Consider the following 25,077-nt stretch of genomic DNA (forward strand, 5'->3'; position numbering starts at 1 on the left):
TGGCGAGGGACTCCTTGTAATAAAGCGCTTTGAGCACGTTTAGTGGATATTGCGCTATATAAAAGCTCATTTTTTTAGAACGTCATTCTTGAAGTCTTGTATGGATGTTTATGTTTAAAATATAAAACCTGCAACTGCCTATTGCATTGCAAAGTACAGAATCCAATCAGACTCAAGGAAAGATATCTATGTGAATGTGTCCAGATAATACATTATGATTTGGATCAACATTTTTAAAAGACTTTCAGTTATTGCCATCCATCCAATAGGTTTACTCGCTTGATCTTTTTAACCTATAACTAAATATCTTCTCATTTTTCTTCTTCAAATGTCAAATAAATCAACTGCCATGTAATCTGATACTTATAGCCCGACACTGACCAAAAAAAAAAAAAAAACGTCAAAAGACAAGTCTTTGGCCACAAAAGAAAACAAATCGTGAATTGTATTTAACAGTTCAACCAATGGGATCACTTGTTTCCTTGAGCTCTACTAACGACAACTCAGACGGTGTAAAACCTTAGAAATGACGTCAAACTATGTCTTGGTGGGTCTTAGCGTAGCCATCGTCATGTTATAGCCTGATACCGAAATCCAAAAGGACTGGCAGTTTGACGTCATTATTTGGTTTTTGCCCGCTTAGTGAGTTGTCGTTAGTAGAGCTCATGGAAACAAGTTATTTCAATGGTTGAACTATTGAATACAACTCACGATTTTTCTTTTGTGGCAAAAGACTGGCACTTTGACGTCATTTTTTGGCCAGTACCAGGCCATAACTCTACGAAGGCCACGGTCTTAGTGTCAGACGATGGCGACGTTCAGACTCAGAGGACAGGATTCGTTGTATTCTAGCACGCTCTCGGGAGAAGCCAACAGGCATTCTAAAATCCAAGCGTGTCAAAATCCGATGCTTATAGGAGATGACGATATATATATATATATATATATATATATATATATATATATATATATATATATATATATATATATATATATATATATATATATATATATATAATATATATGTACTATATATTATATTATATATGAATTATATACATGTAGATATAATTTGGTCACCCAGTTCCACTGGGTCGTATAGCAGGGTGTGATGATGGAATTCTGTGAGTAATGTGGCTTTTGGTTTGATTATCCCATAGCAACAGGAACAAAAAAAAAAATAATTAAAAAATTGAACTTTTCTGATATTCTGCATCTGCAGTATGTATAAATCTTTAAAAAATAATAAACAAAAATGAATAAAACAAATAAGATCAAAATACAAAACAGAAAGTTTCGGGCTCAAAACCCTTCTTCAGCCAGCAAAAAAAAAAATAAATAGAAACATCAATGTGTTTAGATTCCACGATTTTTAAAGAGAAAAGACGTACCGATCACATTCACATCTCTGCTGTCGATCTGGTTTTTTATTTTTAGTAAAATGTTTTTGTTTTCATTGCGTTTTTTTTTTTTTTTTGTTGGTGTGAGCCCGACACGTTCTGTATTTGGTATTTTGTTCTTTTTTGAAGTTGTTAGACGTCTATATTAATTTTTGTTTATTACTTTTTACAGTCCACAGCTTCTAGCAGCCTTTGTATCACTGTACGTATCTATCTTTAATAAAGACCTCAATATTTCTCAGAAACTCGATACCAGTACCAGCAGATAAGTTATTCCGTACGCTCGCCTCTCGGTAACTTTACTTGTTAGTGTTAGGCTCTCGCATCCACTTCTGATGAATTTTTTAGATGGAAAAACCTCAGCCACATTCTGGCAAAACCAATTCATGTTATCCAAAAGATAAGACAAAAAATTCACTAGAAAAGCCCAATTGATAGTTGGATAGAAGCCACAACAATTGGCTTCCACTAAGCTATGCTGTCATAGGGTTAAGATCAAGAGTCAAGAGAAACACAAAAGATGGCATCCTAAGCCCACAATGAGAAATTGAGGGGCCCCCACTCAGATATAGTTTTTTAAAAGTTATTTAGCAAAAAAAACGGATAAGAGAGGTTTCAAGACAAAAAAAAAATAATTTCAACATGGAACGATCAGGTATCAAATTCCTCCTCCAGTCTAGCCAACAACAATAAATCAGCTCCTTTCTATTTCTATGTTCACTGAAGTTTGAGGCCGTTCTGTGTTAAGTACAGTACCTACAACCTCAAGAAATCGTTATGATGCCTGTAAGTGTAAGTGTGTAGCGGTATTACATTTTTTTTCCAGAGACAACGCTGTTAACGACCAGGTTCTCATTTCGCACCCGGCGAGAAAATGTAATCAAGAGTCTTTTCCAAGGACTCAACTATGCACCACTTGGGACTCAAACTCAAAACCTTCTGATCCAAAGGCGAGTCATACTCATACCACTAGATCACATAGCCGCACCTTGAAAAGTGTTATGTCGCTTTTTGAAACGTCAGAGTTTGATAACAATAAAAATTGCTTGCTTGAAAACTCATTACTCCAAGTTCATCTACAAACAAGCGCGGGCAGCATGGCTCAGCGGTACGGTCTTTGCTTCGTACCCGAAAGGTACCGAGTTCGATCACCCGTCGCTGCGCTGTGTGGCCTTGAGCAAGTCACCTCGCCCTAGCTCAATTTGCGGCTGATGCCTGGGTTATTCCAGTCTTCCCTTGGAATAGACCCTAGAGACAAATTTTCCTATGAGATGAATAAAGGGAATTTTATTTTTATTTATTTTTTATAATTGTTTTGCGCACGGTCAATAATGATTTGATAGGCCACGAGGTTGGTGTGTTGATGGATCAACTGTTTGAACTACGTCAGCACATCTACATCAATTATCATTATCATTATTATTGGCCAGTTGAAGAAAATTGTAGACACGCTTGGAGTCCTGCTTTTTTCTGTGTGGTTCAAAACCATGCTGTCCGACTTTCTCTGCTCTTGATAATTGTAGTTGTAGTCAAGTTATGGGGAATCCCTGAGGCCCATTCCATAGGTGAGACAAAGCAAGACAAAAAGCGAGCTTAGAGGCGGCGCTGTGAGTTTTTGTTTTGTTTGTTTTTGAGGGTTTTACGGCGCTTGCAACACATTTAGGTCATATCAGTGCCAGGAAAAAGGAAGAAAATGGGATAGAATTACAATTAAAGCACCCACGAAAAGGTGAAACAAAGGGGAATTGGTTCAAATTGGAAACAGATGTAGATTCCAAGACCACAAAATCAAAGTATTTAGTTTGAGATCATCTAACAGTGTCATCCAGACACAAGCACAGGTCCACACTAAGAGAAGAGGAAGACACTTAAATGTTTACAAATCATAATATGTAAACAAAACATATAGTAATAGAGATTATTTACGAGACAAAAAATATCATCTCCCAACACTCTTAACTATATTTGACTGTTTCCCTTCCAGTTAGGGTATCCGGCCAGGGCCAGGATAAAACCAAGTAATCTCATCCCAAGACAAAGACGGAAAGCATGTTGGAAAATAGATATAGCGGGATAGAAGACACAAAGTGCCTCCCTGTTCGCTATGAGAGGTCAGGAACTCCACCCAGGGTTTAGGATTCAAAAAGATAAACAAATAGTGAAACCCACTGTCATGTTGTATCATATCTGTATTACTTTCATTATCATTACATGGTCATATAAAATTTATACCAACATAATCTGTAGCTGTCAAGTTACATTTTGTGACACAATCTCGTTTCACAAATAAATGTTCTATAATACATTTGAAAACATCCTACCATTACCTACTCAACAACCTTCAATGCACAGGATACAGATTTAAGGTAAAATGATAAAATTTCATCAAACCAACATTCTTACACACACACACTCACATAAATAGGCATGCACACACAAACTCATGTGTGTACAAAAATAAAAGAATAAAAGGGAGGGAGAGAGAGAGAGAGAGAGAGAAGAAGAAGAAGAAGAAGAAGAAGAAGAAGAAGAAGAAGAAGAAGAAGAAGAAGAAGAAGAAGAAGAAGAAGAAGAAGAAGAAGAACAAGAAAAAGAAGAGGAAGAAGAAGAAAGGTAACAGAAAAGGGGAAAAAATCATATTCTTACCTTTAAAATCATTATCATCATTTGTATAAAAATTAAAGCTCAACAGTTTTACTAATTACTAGGGCTACTGAGATCAATTACGGGTGCAGTCGACATTTTCTCTGACCACCCCTGTCCACCCAGCAGTGATTGAGTAGTTGGGTCTGTTTGATCTGGTGGAAAGTACTTTGTGATAGACTAGCGTCCTACCCAAAGGGTGGCAAGCAATTGCTGTTGTCTGTTTCACGCTATAGAAACTGGGATAAACTCCAGCTCCATGGGCCTATGGCTCTGAAGGACTACTTACTTCATCTAAATCAGACTTTCAATCCATGATATATAATTATTAAAACAACAGTATGGGATTGGGGATTCAATCACATTTTAAAAAACAATCAAACAAAACATGTTGTTATTAAAGAAATGTATAGTTATAAATATTGTTTAAGCCATAAGAACTCACAACTCTCTTGATCAACCACATCTATTATTGCACAATATATACAAATCATTCGAAATGTTTGCAAAACACAATCAAAGAGTGCGTCATTCCCCCCTCCCCCCACATTCATCCAGTTCCAGCATCTCTTTTCAATTTGCAAACACAAACTTTTTAATTAATAATTATGTCTAAAGAATTTCTAACAGAGGCGGATAGCAGCTTCATTACATACACAAACAAGTTTCTCTGAACTGGTCAAATTGAAGGCACTCAACGGTAAATCAAAAAGGCATCCAACGTAATTTAAACATAAAATCTGATACTGATGGAAGGCAGAATAAATTGTTTTATACATATCATGCTCGAGTTTGAAAAAAAACCCCCAAAAAAAACAACTTTTAAATTACACATTTAACAGATTCATATTTTAGAAATACGGTGAAGCACAAAAATCTAAAAATCAAGGAAATTTCAAACACATGTAAATTCCTCGTTTTAATCTCTCTATTTTCATTGTACTGGCAACAACGCAATTCATCAAAACATGTAAATTCCCCATTTTAATCTATTTTCATTGTACTGGCAACAACGCAATTCATCAAAACATGTAAATTCCCCGTTTTAATCCCTCTATTTTCATTGTACTGGCAACACGAAAATCTCGAACACTATCGGAGACTAATACCGAAATCTCAAACAAAATGGAGCTTAAATTTTGCATTTGTTGAATAAATTTCTTCAGCATTATGTTTGTATTGAACGATAATGAGAACTGCCATTGTCTCTCTATGTTATCTTAAATGCATTAGTTCAACATGCATGTGTGGAGTATGAGTGTGTATGTATAAGGGGGTAGGTGAAAAGCATGCACGAGACGCCTCACTCTAATGTGTACCGGTACTGGTGGGTTCTAGTGGGACAATAAAGCCCTAAGGCTGTTAGTGTTATTTTATCAAAGAAGTGATTATTAGGGGTGGGGGAGATAGAGCATTGATGAGTCACAAATCTGGAAAAAACCATTGGGGGGGGGGGGGGGGGGGGGGGGGGGGGGGGAGTAGAAAGTTGTAATCACACAATACTTAAATACACTGAGTTTGAGAGATATCCATGCATCCAACAAAATATATTCATGAAATCAGTTGGACTGAAGTAAAACTTTCAAATGCAAGGCATCCACAATTTCAGTTCTGATCATGACACTGATTAGAAGTAAATATAAAACAGGGCTAATTCGGTGGAAGTCATTAGACCTGAACACAGCGAGAGGCAGCGAATCAGTAAGGTCTGGTTAAGAAAAAAAATCTTCAATCAATACCGGTACCTTATCATAAATGTGCAGCACATTGAGGCAATCACAACTCTGCTATATTTTACAAATTAAAAATTTAAATATATCAGAAAAGTACATTTAAAATTGACTATGTACAAATCCAGTATATAACAATATTAAAATCGGAGGCAATCCTCATGAGACGCCACCGCCTTCCACCTCTTGTGTCCTGGTTGGCTGCACCAACTCACCGATAAACAACAGCACCAGGTTGCTGATGCCGTGGTACATGTCCTTAATAACAATGAGTAGACAGTTAGATACCAGTCTCCCTATAATTTCTAGTAGCCAATGGTTTTCTGGCCTTCTGAAACAGAAAAAAAAGGAAGAGAAGTCAATAGTTGAGCAGTAAAATTATCCCATTTAAAATTACTTAGCCTGTGTCCGTGTGTAAAGTAATAAACAAAAATAAATATATTAGCTTCAATAAAGAACAAAATACCAAACACTGGACATTTCGGGCTCAAAACCCTTCTTGAACCAACAACAAAAAAAACCAATAAAAACAGACATTTCTGTTTTTTTAAAACATTGACAATTTGGTCTTTTATTAGTGACAATTTTTATGTTTTTATTGTTGTTGGCTGAAGAAACCAAAAATGTTCCGTGTTTGGTATTTTGTTATTTGTTGAAGCTGTTATATTCATTTTTATTTATTACTTTTTACAGTCCACAGCTTCTATCAGCTTTGTATCACTTTGACGTGTGTAAAGAAAATGGAATTTAGTTTGTAGCTTTGTATTAAATCAAAATGTATACCACAGACCATGGTCAATGGAAATATTTTGAAAGATGATAATGATGCTATTTAAATCAATGAAAACTAGATGAGTCAAGTTATAATTTACAAGTTTTAACAGCTCTTGAAACACTTCGTTTTATTTTTGTTTTTAAAAGTTTTACACTGTTTGCAACTCATTTATCTCATTTCAGTTCCAGTAAAAAGGAAGAAATTTGGATGGTTAAATAATTCTAGATTTACAATTGAAAGCTCAAAAGGAAAAGGAGGACAAAGAGGTTGTTCAAATGGGGAGCAGATGTAAATTCCCAGAGCACACTAGTAGTGTACTTAGTTTGAGATCATCAAAAAATCTCATCCAGAAATAAGCACATAATCGCACTAGGAGTTGGAGGAATAAACTTCAATGTTTACAAACCATTATATATTCAAAACAAAACAAAATATATAACAGTGCACAACAGAGAGATGATTTACAAGTAAGAAAGAAACTATCATCTCCCAAAACTATACCTACACATTTGACTGTCCCCACTCCCCTTCTCCCCAGCCAAGGGCCAGGACAAAACCAGGTAATCTCATTCCAAGACAAAGAGTAGGAGAGAAAGCAAGTTGTAAAACAGATACAGGGGGATAGAAGACACAACAAGTGACCTCCTTGCCCACTATGGGAGGTCAGAAGTTCCAGGAAAGCTCCAAGGAAATGAAAGACAGATGTAACATGAACACGGATAACAAGATCTGTGGTAGTCTGGAGTAACTGTGTGTGTCTTAGAGAAATCCAGACAAGGAAAAAAAGGTTAAAATGATCACTCCAGCCTCTTAAAGGGAAACTTGGTTGGTTTCAAGTTTCAAATATACTCAATCGCTCAAAGAGATGATTCACGTATGAAAATACATGGGTGCAAGTAGGCCAGTCCAAAAAGCTTGAAATCTAATTCTAACGAATTCAAAAAGAATCAAACTTATTTTTAAATTTGTGACCTTTTGCCTCAAAGTGGTATTGTGTTGAGATGACCTAGATGCCAGAAATAAATCAAAATCCATTAAAAAAGGACAGAAATCTTGCACCAATCAAACTACCGGTATATCATCTCAACAACAAAAAAAACCCTCACATTTTTTCACTCGCCAACCAGACAGGATGTGGACAAAACAAACAAAATGATCTCACTTCAAGATAAGGATAGAAAACCAATGGAAAGGTTCAATTTAGGGATAGAAAACCGTGCCAATAGCATTCATCAATCTCCCATGAACAAGGAGCTGTAGTATTGTATTCCCTTCTTTACTGGATAATGAAAATGTTGCTACTTGAGACCGAAGAAATAAATAACAACAGGAAATGAAAAGGAAGCTTTAATTTAATGAATGAAGACAGATAACATGGACAGTTCGGGTTTCCCCTTTATCAACAAAACATGATGGATGAAACACAAATGAGAGATGTGAGAATGGCTTAATTGAGGCTTCCATTTCATGTCCTATTGTTATTTACTTCATCTGAACTTGGGAATTAATGGACTCGGTGCAGATACGCCTTGAACAAGTCACCTCACTCTAGCCCAAATGGTACCTGTTCTTATGGCTACCCAAGTAAAATATCATTTAATGTAAAAAAGAAACATTTTCCTCCAATGGATAAAAGTTTTGTTTTTGTTTTGTTTTTAAGGGTTTAACGGCGCTTGCAACACATTTAGGTTATATCAGCGCCAGTAAAAAGGAAGAAAATGGGATAGTAAAAAGTTCTAGAATTACAATTAAAGCACCCAAGAAAAAGTAAGACAAAGGGGAATTGAGAACAAATAGGGACCAGATGTAGATTCCAAGAGCATACCACCAATGTACTTAGTTTGAAATCACCTACAAGTCTCATCCAGACACAAGCATAATATCCAACAAAGAGGAACACACTCAAATGCTTACATTATACATTCAAAATAAAAATAATAATACATAACAGAGAGATGATTTACAAGGAAAAAAATATCATCTCCCAAAACAATAACTGCATTTGACTGTTTCCCTCCCAGCTAGGATCCCGGCCAGTGCCAGGACAAAACCAAGTAATCCCATTCCGAGACAAAGACAGAAAGCATGTTGGATAACAGATATAAGGGGATAGAAGACACAGTATGTACCTCCCTGCCCGCTATGGGAGGTCAGGATCCCCACCCAGAATGGATAAAAGAAATTAGTTTTTATTTAAGGGTAGGTAAGTATTAAGAAAGGAGTCCGTCAAGGGTGTGTTGCCTCACCAGATCTGTTTAATCTATACCAAGAAACAATCATGAGGGGCATAACTAATATGGAGGGAATAAAAGTAGGAGGTCACAACATAAATAATATAAGATACGCAGACGATACTGTACTCGTTGCAACATCAGAAATCCAACTTCAAAAGATTGTTGACAAAGTGGTAGTAGATAATGAAGCCAAGGGAATGGAAGTGAATATCACCAAAACGGAATGCATGGTAATACAGAAAACCCCGAAAACAACAACACCTGCAATATAACGATTCACGGCGAGCAACTTACCAACGTAGAAAGTTTTAAATACCTGGGTTCAATAGTGACAACAAATGGAAGATGTAACCGAGACATACGAGCAAGAATAACTCAAGCCAAACAGGCCTTTATGGACCTCGGAAACATTTTGAAAAACAAACAGATGTCGTTCGGGATTAGATTCCGAGTCTTGAAGTGCTACGTGTGGCCAATCTTGTTATACGGATACGAAAGCTGGACTACAAATGCAGAAACACAAAAGAACATTGAAGCTTTTGAAATGTGGTGTTTGAGAAGGATGCAGAGAATATCGTATACTGCACACAAAACGAACGAAGAAGTGCTAAAACAAACATACCAACAAAGGAAACTAATACCCTTAATAGCGGATCGACAACTATCCTTTTTCGGACACATAGTAAGGAAAGATAAGAATGAATACCTGGCAAGTTGTGGAAAAATACCTGGTAAACACGCCCGGGGGAGACAAAGAAAAACACTCATAGACCAACTGAAGGGCTTCACCAACCTAACAATCCAAGAGCTGTTTGAAAAAGCAAGAGACAGGGAGGAATGGAGAGAGATAATTCATGCAGTATCCGAAGCCTGGACCAGGCATGGAACCTAGAAGAGAAGAAGAAGTAAGGGTCTCAGTTTGGAGTTGTAGGAAATGAGGGTCAGAATAGTGATCTGGAGATCACATGATTTTTATTTGTCTTCATTTGCACCATTTTTAAACAGTTTTCAAGAAAGAAAAAAAGAAATTATAGGAAGAAATTGGTTCAAAGGTCCTTACATTTGATATTTGACTAAAAACACGGAAAATCTGAACAATGAAAATCATCTGAATTAAGCGGTAGATATTCTGACAAATAAGCTTTAAGCACAGTGTCACTTCAACATATCATTCGTGAAGGGAAACTGGTAAGAGGCAAACTAAAGATATTTTCACAAAAACAAAACAAATCCCCCCCCCCCCCCCCCAAAAAAAAAGCGTAAAAATAAGTTTTGAAGTTTGCTATTTTTCAAAGAATTAAAAAAAAATTTTAAAAATCAAATTATTAAATTTATAAAATTATCAAATTGTGCGAAACCATTGGTGATATTTAGTCAAAAGTAGAATTTTATGTAACGGATGGTGTGCAAAAATTTCCTTGTCATAACAAAATACAGGTAGGTTTTTTCTCAATGACATTTTCAGGTTTTCAATTGCTTTAGGTGTGGAAGAAGGCACAAAATCTATTTGTCTTTCAATCCAAAAATATGCGTCAATGCGTGACAAAATCAGTCAGAAGGTGAAAATTTTGGATTTGCATTTTTTTTTTTTGCATTTTCTGAAAGAATATGCTCCCCAGAGCATTTTAATCTTTATTTGAAGTTATGGTCAGATGTATGGGAAAGGTATCCGGCAACTTTTCTCAAATTTCATACTTTTTCAACTTGAATAGCTGTAAAAAATATTTAGAAGTGAAATTATGCTTTGATATTTCCCGAAGATGTACAAAAATGGGTTGATTTAATAATTTATGACAAGAACTCATTTCTGATAAAAATTGACCTTCAAACTAAACTTGGCAATATCTCAGTTCAAACCTTTTCACAATCCGACTGATTATGTCATTCACTGTAACAAATATGTGTTTTTCAAGTACCTTCAGGCCACAAAAGCATTATGAATAGATGACCAGTAGCAAACTGCTACAACTTTTATGAAACCCAAAGCTGTCACAAAACACGATGTTGGTTAAACTGCATTATAAACAGTTTTAATGAAAACACCACATGAGTCACATAAGTACAACATAAAACATTTCACAATTAATCATTCACACAATTGAAGGGGGAAAAAATAGAAGAAATAATTTGAGTTGAGAAAGGTGAAATAATTTTTTTTATTATTTCCAAGTCATATGAAATATATTAAATTATTATATTTTGTTCTTAGATCTGTGTTAAATAAATATATTATATTTTCCATTATTTATCGTATCACAAAAGCTTCACACACACACACACACACACACACACACACACACACACACATTCACACACAATTTATGGTCAGATATTAAAAAGGATATGACTAGAAAACACTCCATTCTTCCCTACAAACATCAAAGAAACAGGTAAAAACACATTAAAACAAATATTATATATAAAAACACACTAGTAGAACAGTTAGTGTGAACAGCAGGGAACGTGCACGTTAAGACACAACTCAATTTCAACTTAAAACAACAAATGTGATTGATTTGAAATAAAAGTTAAAATATTGTTTAAAATAAATATTCATCAATTAATTATTTATTAATTACATAAAATGATACAATTTGATAAACGTGTTATTCTATTTAGATAAACTGGATTTGATAAGCGAAATAATAATGGAAATTCCAATAATAATACCATTTATCAGATGAGTCACCTTTGCTTCTTCTATTGACAAGAGTTCTATTTTCCTACAGTAAGATAAGACAACATTTAAAGAAAACAAAAAGGCAATTTATCCTGGTGTGCATCAGTTCAAAAATGGAATCTGTTCTTCAAATAATAGGGTTGTTAAATACTCGATTACATGCCCAGCCCGTTAATGCAATTGAGAAAATGATTCCCACAACAAAAATCCATGATGAAGGGAAAATATACTAGTATCCTGTTCTAGATAGGCCTGCAGAATAAATTATGTATAAATCTTTTTAAAAAAAACAAACAACAACAAAAACAACCGAGAACAAAATGTCATTCAGATTTATACACTTTCAATATATTAAAGTCCTAAAGAAAGCAGGATGCTGAGTTATAAATAGACGTTTATATATTTCTTACTTAGGATAACAAGTCATAAACTAATTCATAGGAATACCAACGTTTCATCACCACAAAAATCTGACCATATCACGCCATCTTTTTAAAAATACCTATCTGTCAACCTCCCTTAACAAAAATGATTTCAACACAGATGTCATCGTTTTAACTCTAAAAATAAAAAAAAAATAAACTGAGTTTACAAAAGAAGAGAGTGAAAACAATTCCGAGATTAAAGACAAGTTGGGAACAAAATCAAAAAGCTTACACGAGTCACGTCTATCAAAGAAAGAATAAATTCTCATTCATTTGAATTCAATCCCAATTTTTTAAGAGCTCGATGTAATCCGAATCCTCCAAAAAGTTTCCTTCTTACCTGGCGTGGACTGGATCGTTGTTTGGTATTGGACATGGGAACGGCTTGAGTGACAGGCTTTGTCTGTGAAACGCGAGATCGCCCTATGCCCGACCTCTTGGGGGTGAATCCAATGCTGAATGCTACACTGGCCTGGTTGTTGAGTAGAGAAATTATAACAATTATTTCTTCATAGATATTGTTCATTATATCGTTTTGAAAATAATAAAAAATTGTTTTATGCATATTGTACGTTTCCTGTCAGGTTTATTTCCATTGAGATTTTTCACAGTCAATAATTGTAAGGAATCACTTCACCAACAATACCATTGGTTGTTAATTGGGATCAAACAAGTAAAAAGTAATGGTAATAGTCCATATTAAATCCAATCTACAGCACCTCCATTTAATGTGAAGTACGAGGGCTCTTTCATAATTAACCGAAAAATGCCTGTAAAATCCGCGTTTTTTATGCTATCAACAAAATTCTTGCACATGTTCATACCTTGACTCGTCCTTCATTTCTCTACGTAACAGCCAAGTCTGTCGACACACTTCTGCCAACGCCGCACCATGGAATAGATACCCTCTCGGAAGAAATTTCCGTCAAGGTTTTGTAACCATTTCCGCACATGGTCAACAAGCTCTTCATCAACATCAAAGCGCTTTCCTGCCAGCTCACGTTTCAGTGGCCCAAAGAGGTGATAATCAGATGGTGCAAGGTCTGGACTGTGTGGTGGGTGTGGCAAAATCTCCCATCCATATTTCTCTAGCCAACCTTGCGTCACTCGTGATGTGCGGGGTGTAGCGTTGTGGTGTTGAAAAATGACCCCGTTGGTCAACTGCCCTGGGCGCTTTCTGCGAATGGCCTCCCTAAGCTTGTCAAGAGTTTGGCAGTACCTTGCAGCATTGATTGTTTCTCCAGGTTGTAAGGTTTCGAACAGAATAACACCACGACTGTCCCAGAAAACAGTTCCCATTATTTTCTTTGCTGACCGCATGACTTTGAATTTCTTCGCGACAGGTGAGGATGGATGTTTCCATGTCATCGAATCTTGCTTTGTTTCTGGGGTGCAATGGTGCAACCAAGTCTCATCACCGGTGACTATGCTGTCAAGAAAAGTCACATCGTACCCTAGAAAGTCTCCGCCGGCGTTGGCAGTATGCCCGTGAACCCTGCGTGAGCTCTTGCTTCTTCTCAAAAGTTCCCTGCAGATGTCCAATCTTTGTTCTTTATGATTGTCTGTCAATTGCTTAGGAACCCATCTTGCGCTGACTTTTCTGTAGCCAAGTTCATCAAATACAATTCTATGGGCAGAAGTTTCCGAAATTTCAAGACTGCTTTCTATTTCATGAAGTTTCAACCTCCTGTCTTGACGAATAAGCTCATCAACTCGCTTCACATTGTCTTCTGACGTCGCAGTTATCGAACGCCCTCTCCCTTCCCTGTCTGTCAAGTCGGAATGGCCGGCTTCAAACAAATTACACCAGTGATAGACTTGTGTACGGCTTATAACATGCTCACCATATACACTCTGAAGTTCTTTATGAATTTCGGTAGGATTCAGACTTTTGGCGTTCAAAAAACGTATGACAGCTCTGATTTCCTCCTTTGACCAAGTTTCAAGGTGGGCCGCCATCTTTAAAATCGTCTAGAAATTCATTGTGCAAAATGATGCACTTCATAATTTCTGGGAATATCCGTAAGGAAATAAGGAATATTATGTCATTTACAGAATTAAAAAATCTCCACTGGTTGCTGAGCAATGGGCATTTTTCGGTTACTTCTGAAAGAGCCCTCGTATTACCATTTTAACTGGGTTTTTTTTTTGTTGTTGGTGAAGAAGGGTTTCGAGCCTTAAAAGTTCTTTTCAGCAACTTGTCATTTTAAAGCTGTTATATTAATTTTTGTGCATTTCTTTTCACAAGAGCATTGTTTTTCTTCTTTTCTTCTTTTTTTTTTTTTTTTTTGACAATCAAGAGTCAGAAACAGAAAACTTACCTTATTTTCATTATCAGCATTTCTTGTATGAGCTGGCGATTTTCCTTTAAAACCAGGAGATTTGAATGATCTCCCTTTGGTAACCAATTTGCCTGGTGACTTGGTCAGTTTGCTTGGAGTTAACTTCTTTCTGGCTGTTCCAGAGGCAACGAGTTTCTGCTTCTCCACTGATCTGGTTGGTATCGCTCCAGGTGGCTGGTAAACTGCACCATCTCTGGCCTGGCATAAAAGATAATGAAATGAATTTGAATAAAAGGGTAGGAAAGTTAAGTGATCAAAAATTTGTATCGAAATGAGCTTGCTTTGTAGTACAGTACACCACGTATTCGTCAAACTACACAGGATAGCCGTAAAAGTTTGTGACCATGGCTGTAGGACAATGGACACAGACTGTGATGAAGTAAGTCTGATCTCAATTTTTGCGCATCCAAATTTTGTAGATTGATGAAGATAGCCATGCCTTTTTGTAGGCAAAATAATGAATATTATTCACTGCAGAAACACAAACCACCACACCACTTGGGATGGCATGAGAGGAGGAAAATGGGTAGGAGGTAAGAAAGGAGGAGAGAAAGTGCTTGTCTGCACGCCCGTTGTCTTCATAAACTTACGTGAAATCATAGCTATCATAAGTATTTGCCTGTCACCCGAAACAATCAAACCTGCAGGTTAGCACCGCTAGGGAGATAAGGAAAAAAAGCATAATGTTGTCATAAATCGTAATGGAATTTCTTCATCAGTGTCATAATATTGTGAAAAATACTCACAAACCATGTGGCTGATTGCTTCAGGTGACAGGCAAGACCTTAAGATGGCTGTGCCTGAGACTGACCAAACATTTGTGCCAAAATTCAAGACGGCGATCAGAAAAGTGAAATGAAAAGTAGTTGTTGCTAATGGGGCTACAGGAAATAAAATATTCCATTGGTTGAGCTATTGAATGGAACTCACAGTTATTAACTTTCTTCTCATGATCGTCGTCTTATTTTATGAAGTAAATTTTTGGTTAGGATCAGGCAAAGAGTTTAAGAAGGCTACAGCGCAATGCAACCTTCTTCTCTAACTTTGCTCAGTTTACTTCATTGAAACCGTGAAACCATTCGTGGATTCAGTGAAAAATTTTACTTAGACAATGAAGGACATAATTTGTGGATTCTGTCCTTGTTTGTTAAACTTGTGAATTTGTTGGAACTCTTGTTGCACTAAATGTAAAGGTAAAATATTTCCCCAGATAGTAAAGTTGTTGAAGATGATGATGATGATGAAATATTATGGGATATCAATGGAGACAAGAAGACTATCACGTATCTTAAAAGATTTCTTACCAATGGGAAATAGATGGTTGTACCTCCACTTGTTTCATCTTTTCCTTTCTGAAAATGGACAATAAAATCAATTTTAAACTGTAAATTTTAATACTTATGTAAACAATTTTCTATTCTCTTTGGTTTATTCATTTCTATTATTTCACAATCTTATAGCTTATTCTTCTAACCAAAGCAACTTGCAAGGCGGTAAGTTTTACGCTAGTGCAAAACAATGCAAAAAGAAAAAAATAATATATGAAATAAAATAAATTTCACATTCAACCTTTTGAAAATGGAATTTGGTCTTAACGGCTTAGTTGCGAATTAAATTTAAGGAGTAAAATATCTGTTTTGTTTTTGTTTTTAAGGGTTTTATGGCACTTGCAACACATTAAGGTCATATCAGTGCCAGTATAAAGGAAGAAAATGGGAAAGTAAAAAGTTCTAGAATTACAATTAAAGCACCCAAGAATAGGTAAGACAAAGGGGAATTAGTTCAAATAAGAAACAGGTGTAGATTCCAAGAGCACACTATTAAAGTACTTAGTTTGAAATCACTAAAAGTCTCATCCAGACACAAGCACAGGTCCCCACTAAGAGGAACACGCTCAAATGTTTTACAAAACATATATAATATAAAGAAAACATAATACATAGCATAACAGAGAGATGATTTACAAGGAAAAAAATATCATCTCCCAAAACTAACTATACATTTGACTGATTTCCTCTCAGCCAGGGCATCTGGTCAGGACCAGGACAAAACCAAGTAATCTCATTCCAAGGCAAAGACAGAAAGCAAGTTGGAAAACAGATATAGCGGGATAGAAGACGCAGTAAGTACCTCCCTGCCCACTACGGGAGATCAGGAACCCCACCCAGGAGTAAAATATCTAGAGCACTGTAGAAGTTTTGGATAAGAACATATTTAAATTGAATGTTCTATCTCTCAATCACTGACAGTGAGGGTTCAATTATACCCTAAACTGACACCATATCCCCCCCCCCTCCCCCCTGCCAAATTTGACACCCATCAAAATCTAAAGTTGACAAGATCTGTATCAGTGACAGAGTCTGAGAGAGAACAGAGATAGCTATGCATGCGACAGATTTCATTGAAGAGTTGCATCATATCCACCGTTTCTGATAAAACCATAGGACATGAAGGCGCGAAAAAGTAAAATAAAACTCAACCTGTGAAGGCCTAAGTTATAAATAGAACTATCACTTGAACTCGGGGACTCCTATGGACTAACCGTACCTTATTTGGACATGAACTCTTGTCATCTTCATCTGGATTCATCATAGACAATCTGGGTGATCTCCTCTTGCCAGTCTTGACCGTTGAGTTTGTCTGAATTTTAAAAATATACATATTAAAAAACATAATCTTGCTTTTGATCAAATCAAGAAATATTTTTTACAGTTTTATGCATACCTATTTTGTTTGTTTTTTTTTTGGGGGGGGGGGGGGGGTTTACCTAATCAAACTGATAAGTAACAAATCATAATGCAAAATTTCTGTCATTCAGCCATAGTAAAAGAGTGCTCATCAAAATAATAAAATTTCTGGTTGGTAACAGAAGATTCATGATTTTATCCCAGTTGCATTAATTTCCAACATTTTTTCATCCCATGCATGAATAATTAATAAAAAAGACATATCATATAATCAGGCTTATTTATTTTCTTTTTAAAATATCAAATATTGACAGTAAAAGTTTTAAATTGTTGTGATATTTTGATAAATTTGATCATAAAGCAGTTAAATTTACCAGGAAATTCAAAGAATGAAAATGGAATGAATGCAAACGATAGATTATCTCTAAACTTAAATCAAAACTTTTAAAAAACCCTCAACAATGTTTTATCATTCTTAAGAGAAAGAATATGCCATTTAAAATACAAATACAAATGTATTCATCACTACGTCAGGTATTGTTGTTGTTCTTCTTCTTCTCGTTTGCCTTTATAACTGGAGTCCCGTTTTGAAGACGAAGGTACTTGTCTTTTTGAGTTCTTTTAACAGGTTGAAAAGTTTTTAATGTAGAGAAGTTGCTGAGGGCCATATCTCTTCTCTATGGGTTGTGTATTTTCTGCATCACTGCAGTATATGCTCTGCATCTTCCTCCTCCTCACCACATGAGCAGATCGGTGACTTTGTGACTGTGTCTATTTCATGAGTCTGTGCATATGCTTTTTAAATATGTTGTTTAATAAGGAAGACATGTCTATATACACTTACCACATCTGAGGGCATCATACTGAGTCTGACTGCCTGCTCATCACTACCGGCCTCTTTCTTAGCCTGTGTTTCTACAGGATAGGAAGATTTCATGTGAGGCAAGCACAGTGTATTGCGTCGCTTCAACTCGCTGAGACGATCCCACTCAAACTCCTCAGGTTCATTATCACAAGACAGCATGTTGGCTTTGAAAGCTTTCAGAGAATGTAAAAGAGATATTTTTATGTATGTAAATGTATATATTATATGCATTAAAAAGGGACTGAACACAAACAAAACAAATAAATAAATAAGAGATCATTATCTTTTTTTTTCTTGAAGTGTAAGGAGAAGAAAAAAAAATTTTAAAATTTGATGATCCAGGTAACAAATGTTGCATTATAATTCATACTTAATAAAAACTTATGTTTTTGAACATTTGTTCCATTAATCAAATAAAACATGTTTCTGTTTTCCATTCCAGCAGTGCAAGGACAATTCTATGAAAATGACAAATGACAAATGGCTGTGGCACGTTAAGCTTGATTTTCTCTTTTATTTTGTACATTCTTTCAACGGTTCAAACTTTGAACCCACGACCTTTCTACAATTTAAAAAACAATTCCAACATCATTATCTTACCTGGAGGAGGTGCTTTCTTTCTCAAATCTGAAGGGCCAGTAATGGTTTCTCTGGAAATAAACATTTTTTATCCTTTCAATTCACAAGTTTTTATACCACACAAGAAAAGGGTAGGAAAAGCTTTTTCAATCCCCTCTCTCACCCTACCCTTTTCACCCTCCAAAACATAAAAGCAGCAAATAAATAAATTCTTAGCGAGAAAATGTAATGTATTGACAACCTGGAGATATACTTAATCAAAATAAACATGTGATAAGAAATCATTTGAATAAATCAAGGCTCTGAGAACCAGTAAATTGTCCCAATGTCTGATTTGCACAAATAAAATAAAAATGGTTTGGAATTTAATCAAGCTGGGGAAACTCCAAACTGGGAGAAAATTTCAAGCTACAATGTTTTAAGTATAAGAAATGGCACCCGCCTCACCAAAATGATTAAATCAAGAGAGTGTAGTGAGTTTTTAAAAAGAGTTTAAAATTGTTTTAATAACAAGAAATGAAGCGAGCAGAGAAGTGCCAAGGGACAATATAGAATAAAAATTTTGTGACCAAAGGGAGTCAAACCATCGACGCGATTGTTATGGTACCTTTGCCTAGCCATGAGAGAAATGCTCTTCAATGGACACCATCCACCACTAGAGCGTCCTTCTCGTGGCCAGGCAGAGGTGTCGTAACAGCCGGGTCATGGGTTCGACTCCCCATTGCTGTAAAGTTTTTATTCTCTATTGTCTTCTCTCCTCACTTCATTTCTTGATATTATAAACACAAATGCCTGCTCCATTCCTTTTCTGAACTAAATTTGTTTTCCTTAAGTCCTGATCATAAGTCCCTTACCTCTCTCTGCAACAGGGATTTTTGGAGACAGAGACACACAAAGGTTACAAGATCAAAACCTAGTCTCTTAACCAGGATTCGAACCAAGACCTCCAAATCCCAAAGGAAAGTGATTTAACACTATGAAATTTTCTTACAACGTAGTGTCTTGTGACAACTTAATTTTACAACTTAAAAATGAAAATGGGCAAGTGTTACCTTCTCATCATGACAGAATCTGCTGAAATAATCGTCTCATTGGGACTTCCCTCGTCACTTTTAGCACTGCCTGTGTACAAGTAAAATAAACAATAATAATAGCATTAGTGGTAGTAGTAGTAGTAGTGGTAATAATAATAATAATAATAATAATAATAATAATAATAATAATAATAATAATAAAAAGAAGAAGAAGAATAATAGTAATATTAATGATAATAATAATAATAATAATAATAATAATAATAATAATAATAATAATAAAAATAATAATAATAATAATAATAATAATAATATAATAATAATAATAATAATAATAATAATAATAATACAGTCCACTCTGGATAATTGCAACTTTCGGTTAATCGTAACATTTCCCAAGAAACGGAATTAATTCTATATAAAAGTCACTGGTTAATTGCAATAAACTTTGGTTAATCGCAATAAATTTTCGCCCTCAAAAATAGTAAATTAAAGAAATCAATCAAACAAAATATCATGATCAAATAAAAAGAATAACACTAATAATAATCTCTTTCCTCCTCCTCTTCATCCAACTCTCTCTCCACCCCCCCACTCTCTATCTTCTGTATCTGTATCTCTCTGTGGTCTTGTCTTTCTTCTAATTCAGCCACTTATTGCTCAGTCAATTGTTTTATCTCTACTGGAGTTTTTTAACACAGCAACAATGTCAAAGAAAAGACTTTGCAATAATGTTGCAAATATCAGATTATAGTTGATGGGATGAATTATTACAGGAGGAAATACAGAAGTATCGGTAAACTTATCAAAGAAAAAAATGGATTTTAAAAATTCTGTTAGGATTTTGTGTAAGATTCCAACCCGTAATGAGCGATGCCAGTAAGCCAGAAGAGGGCTATTAATAAACCAGGATTTAAAAATCAAAGATAGAGGAATATCAATCACATGTGTAACATCTTGTAGCTATAAAACTATGAGACAATAACACTGAAATGTCTTTATGATGTCATTGAATAAAAAATACTGTTTATAATATTTCAATACTCTCAGATTAGTCATGTTACATGTGTAAATATTGGTAAATAATCAAAGAGAGAAATGGAATTTGAAAGATTATGTCAGGATTTTATTTAAGACATGGAACATGTCGGGAAAATACCAGGGAGAAAACCATGAGCTGACAGCTCTGGAAATGGCTGTGTTAACAGCGTGGCTCAGCGGTTCGGTCTTTGCTTCGTACCGAAAAGGTACCAAGTTCGTTCACCAGCTGTGTGGCTTTGAGCAAGTCACCTCATGGTCACCTCGCCCTAGCTCAATTTGCGGCACTGCACTGCGGCTGATGCCTGGGTTATTCCTTTCTTCCCTTGGAATAGACCCCAGAGAAAAATGTCCCCTATGGGATGAATAAAGGGAATTTTATTTATTTATTTTATTAACAAGAGTATGAATGAAAACAAATGAAAAGAGCGAAACCCACCCCTAGACCTGACACTTCCCGTGGACGTGGTTGACCTCAGACTGTAAGATGAAACCACCGACGTGTTGCCATCCAATGAATCATTCATTTCCTCCGCGTCTAAAAAGGAAAAAAAAAATAGAAACGATATTAATTAAAAACTTTGGATTCCGTGCACTCACCACAGACACAAAAAATAATACAAAATTCCTAAAGAACCCTAATGTCTATCAATTGGTTTTTCCAGTTTCTCTAGAATTAAATAACAACAACAAAAAGGATATTTTTATGAACTTGTGTGATACAAGAAAATAATTGAAAAGCACCTCTGAGCACTATTTGTAGATACTAATGCCATATCAATCATTAATAATAATAACAACAATAATAATAATAATAATAATAACTTAATAATAATAATAATAATAATAATAATAATAATAATAATAATAATAATAATAGTAATAATAATAATAATTACAACAACAATAATAAAATGAGATGATGTGGAAAATAAAAAGAGTAAAAATAGGATGCATACCATGCTCCTGCAAAGTGCGTTTAAAGTGAGCATCACTTCCAAGTATCATATTGCCGGCTTGCTCCAGTTGCTGTTTATAAGTCTTCAGCTTACGCTCTGAGTAATCCAAAGACGTCTTCAGGCGATTATTTTCAATGGCTGTGTCATTTGGAATAGAATGTTAAAAAACCGTTCATTTATTATATTTAGGGGGTCCCGATAGCTCAGTTGGTAGAGCACTCGCGTCACACCCAAAGGGATCGAGAATGATCCCGGGTGCAGCCGAGATTTTTTTTGGCCCCCTTATCCATCCAGTAGAGATTGGGTAGCTGGGTCTGTAAGATCGGGTGGAAAGTACTTTGCGACAGACTAGCATCATATCCATAGGGTAGCAAGCAATTGCTACATTTCATGCTATGGAAACCGGGATAAACTCTGGTTCCATGGGCCTAATGGCTCTGTAGGACTACTTTTTTATTGATTATATTAACAAACAAACATTAACGTCAATTTGAATTTCCTGGCACTTGCAAGTTGATTTCTGTACCAGAAGTCTCAGTTTGAGATAGAGACTTAGAAAAAGAGACAAATTGCATATTATCATTTCAAAATCTATGAGCTAAATTATGCCATACCTTTCTACTTGAAAATTTCAAATTCAGTAAGAAATACAAAATTCATCAGTAATTAATGGTCAAATTTCAGTAATACTAAAGCAAACAAAAATAATGATAGATACACCCTTTTATATATGTAAAATAGACATACCATGTTATATAGGCCTACTACTTATGAGGGTCAAGCCTCAATCAAAGTCCATTTTCCACAGCTTGGCAAAATATTCATAAGAAATCAAGTCCAGTGAATAAGTAAAAACTACATCTGCTACAAATTCTACACATTATATTATATATATTATTATTTTTTAATTTAACGTTGCGACCATTTGTATCAGTAATATTTCTTCTATTTCCGTAAGTCCGTAATTATCTTACACTTCCGTAACAATTACGGACGGTCCATAATAATAGGCAGGTATGTTATGCTCTCACTGATTTCTAAATAAAGAACGCTTATGCAACCCAACTATGTATGGTAACAAAAGAGATCTGCAATGATTTCGAGCAAGTAAAATGATTGTTCAAAAACACATACTGTACATATAAATAATATAACTCATACAAAATTATATTGAGATGGAAATAAAAAACAATAGGAAATTGATTGGAAGATTTAATTTAATCAACAAAGACAGATCCATAGCAGCCAACTTTTCAAAGAGTTAAAAGAGACATCCTAACGTACTATACCGTCATGACTCATGACTCAAAACAGTTGTGTGTTTGGACTATTATATAATATAATCTGGATTTAGAGACTTTTTTCTGATCTTTGTTTTAATTTGTTAGTCAAAATATCATAATCCTGGAACATACAAGGGTCATTTCTGTACATAAAACAGTCCAATTTAAAAAGAAATATTAAAAATTAGTCTCCAGATTGCCAGGACAGTTGGCTGCATTGCTGATAACGTGGATGTTTCAGTCCTCTCCATTATCAACAAAAGATGACAGAAGAAACCTGAAACATCTACATTATCTGTCTTTGTCTATTTTTCTTTAAGAACTTACCATAAACTCTGCATTCTTTCTGAGCATTCTCCAACATTGCTTTGGTCTTCTCGTGTTTGGTGATATGGGATTCGAGTCTCTGCTGCATCTTGATACTCGTCTCTTTTTCAATCTGAAGGGCGTTATTCAGACTAGCATTGGTCTCCTTCTGTTTGATTAACTGCTGTTCGTAAAGCTTGAGCCTCTCTCTTGCAGCAGGATTGATTTCACGCTAGAAAATAAAATAAACAAAACAAAATCAATTTGAAAGAATCATCCACAGAATCTGTTATACAAAAGATTAAGAACAACTAGCAATACTATCCCCAATTGTTACATTTACTCAGTAAGAAAGAAATTCCTTCACCAAAGCGGAACCAAAAAAAAATAAAAATAAAATAAAAAATAAATTTAATTTTTTTTATTCGGCATTTAAATTCCTTAAAAAATTTGAAACAAATTGTTGACAATAACAGTGCTGAACAAAGCAGGCAGAGAGGCATAAGGGGGAAAAATCTATCCCTAAGAAATCATGTCTTCCTTGACAGAGGATTGAACTCCTGGACTCTTTGGTTGAAACCAGCTGTGTTACTATGTGTGTTACACTGTAGAGATTCCCAGATCATTGAGATTACTAAATACTTGATTGTTCCTCAACAGATTGAAAGCCTTGACCCAGGATTCTATCACTTATTCATCACAACCCTTTGGCAGAGATCATTGAGATCACTACTAAATACTTCATTGTTCCTCAAGATATTGAAAGGCATCTGATAAAACTAAAATGTTCTGGATAAGAACTTTTACTTTTGAAGCTTCCAACTGTTGTCTCAGGTTGTTACAGAATTCATTGGCTGTTGACATCTGCGTTTCCACATTTTTCAACATAGCCGACTCTCTTTCTCTCAGCTGTTTATTCTCCTCCTGCAATTCTTTCAACTTCTGCTCCATCTTTGTTTGTTGACTCTAAAGAATAAATAAGGTTAATTTGATGACAAAAAAATAAAATAAAATGCACATGTACAGGCTATCAAGTATAAGATCATATATGTGTATTGAGTAATGTGTGTCTTCAGTCAAACATAGTCTTCAACTCACAGAGCTGCCTACTTGAAATTTCAACCATTCGTAGTTTCCAAGGGAAAAAAGGACAATTATCTTTAAATAGCTGTGTAGAAATAAATAATATGCCCTCAGCACGATCGAAAAATGGTTCAAAGTCCTGAATATAGGTTCTAAATAACTTACTTTCTTTCTCAACAAAAAGAGGCGACTGCAGTCCAGTAGCTGGGGCCAAAAATTCTTATTTCTACACATTTTTCATAGTACTAGGCAGGTCTGAACTCATGAATTTCAACTGTTTTAATTTTAATGTTTCTATCATCTTCATATGGAATACAATTCCTTACCCTTATTTGATATATTTTAAATTGTATTTTAAGATAGTTCTTATATATAGAAGCAATCGCCTATCTGTTTAGAGTAGCTTTGAAAATATAATATGACGGGTACCTTCAATTCCTCCTCATATTGTTCTTTTAATGTTGATAACTGGAAATGAGAGAGACAAAACAATATCATTAAAGACAGAACTTGATAACCATTCTTATATAGAGAACAAATAAAAAATTTTAATATAAAATTTCATTCCAATGTTTTATATCAGTAAAAGGAAGACCTTGACAATTGCTCATCTCAGAATATGTTTAAACCAATATCTAAGAAAGCATTTTAAAGCTGCAAATAAGTAATGTTAAATACTAAACTTTACCATTTAAAGAAAAGAAACAAACAACAAAAATAAGTTCCAAAAATGGAAGTTTGGCAGGAAAACAATCTAAAAAAAAAAAATCAAGTGAAAACATGCCAAATTGGCTTGCGTTTAAAAAAAAATGTTTTTAAGGGTTTTACGGCGCTTGCAACAAATTTAGGTCATATCAGCGCCCAGTAATCAGAAGAAAATGGAATAGTCAAAATATTCTAGTCAAATAGGGAAACAGATGTAAATTCCAAGAGCATGCCATCAGTGTGCGTAGTTTGATATCACCTTAAGGTCTCATCTAGACACCAGCACAGGATCCCACTAAAAATGTTTAC

At 35.1% G+C, this 25,077-nt stretch overlaps 1 protein-coding gene across 7 annotated transcripts in view; it reads right to left on the reverse strand.

Moving 5' to 3' along the window:
- Positions 1-3,571: 3,571 nt before the first annotated feature.
- Positions 3,572-25,077, reverse strand: part of LOC144968195 (uncharacterized) — a 39,274-nt gene continuing 17,768 nt past the window's right edge. For 2 of the 7 annotated variants that reach the window (XM_078906292.1, XM_078906291.1), the window contains 14 exons: positions 24,493-24,531; positions 23,788-23,946; positions 23,002-23,212; positions 21,392-21,529; positions 20,872-20,970; positions 19,413-19,482; positions 18,382-18,431; positions 17,761-17,954; positions 16,777-16,869; positions 15,534-15,581; positions 14,209-14,427; positions 12,228-12,359; positions 11,453-11,505; positions 5,788-6,101 (listed from right to left, as the gene is read on the reverse strand). In XM_078906292.1, the coding sequence (XP_078762418.1) occupies positions 5,933-6,101; positions 11,453-11,505; positions 12,228-12,359; positions 14,209-14,427; positions 15,534-15,581; positions 16,777-16,869; positions 17,761-17,954; positions 18,382-18,431; positions 19,413-19,482; positions 20,872-20,970; positions 21,392-21,529; positions 23,002-23,212; positions 23,788-23,946; positions 24,493-24,531 (1,674 nt within the window). In that variant the 3' untranslated portion in view covers positions 5,788-5,932. Of the gene's footprint in view, positions 6,105-11,452; positions 11,506-11,535; positions 11,715-12,227; positions 12,360-14,208; positions 14,428-15,533; positions 15,582-16,776; positions 16,870-17,760; positions 17,955-18,381; positions 18,432-19,412; positions 19,483-20,871; positions 20,971-21,391; positions 21,530-23,001; positions 23,213-23,787; positions 23,947-24,492; positions 24,532-25,077 lie in introns of those variants that run through there. The other 5 variants (XM_078906297.1, XM_078906295.1, XM_078906294.1 and 2 more) reach the window with 4 other exon arrangements.

The sequence above is a fragment of the Berghia stephanieae genome, chromosome 3 (genome assembly GCF_034508935.2).
Source record: "Berghia stephanieae isolate SIO BIC M18660-M18661 chromosome 3, UCSD_Bste_1.3, whole genome shotgun sequence".
NCBI lineage: Eukaryota > Metazoa > Mollusca > Gastropoda > Nudibranchia > Aeolidiidae > Berghia > Berghia stephanieae.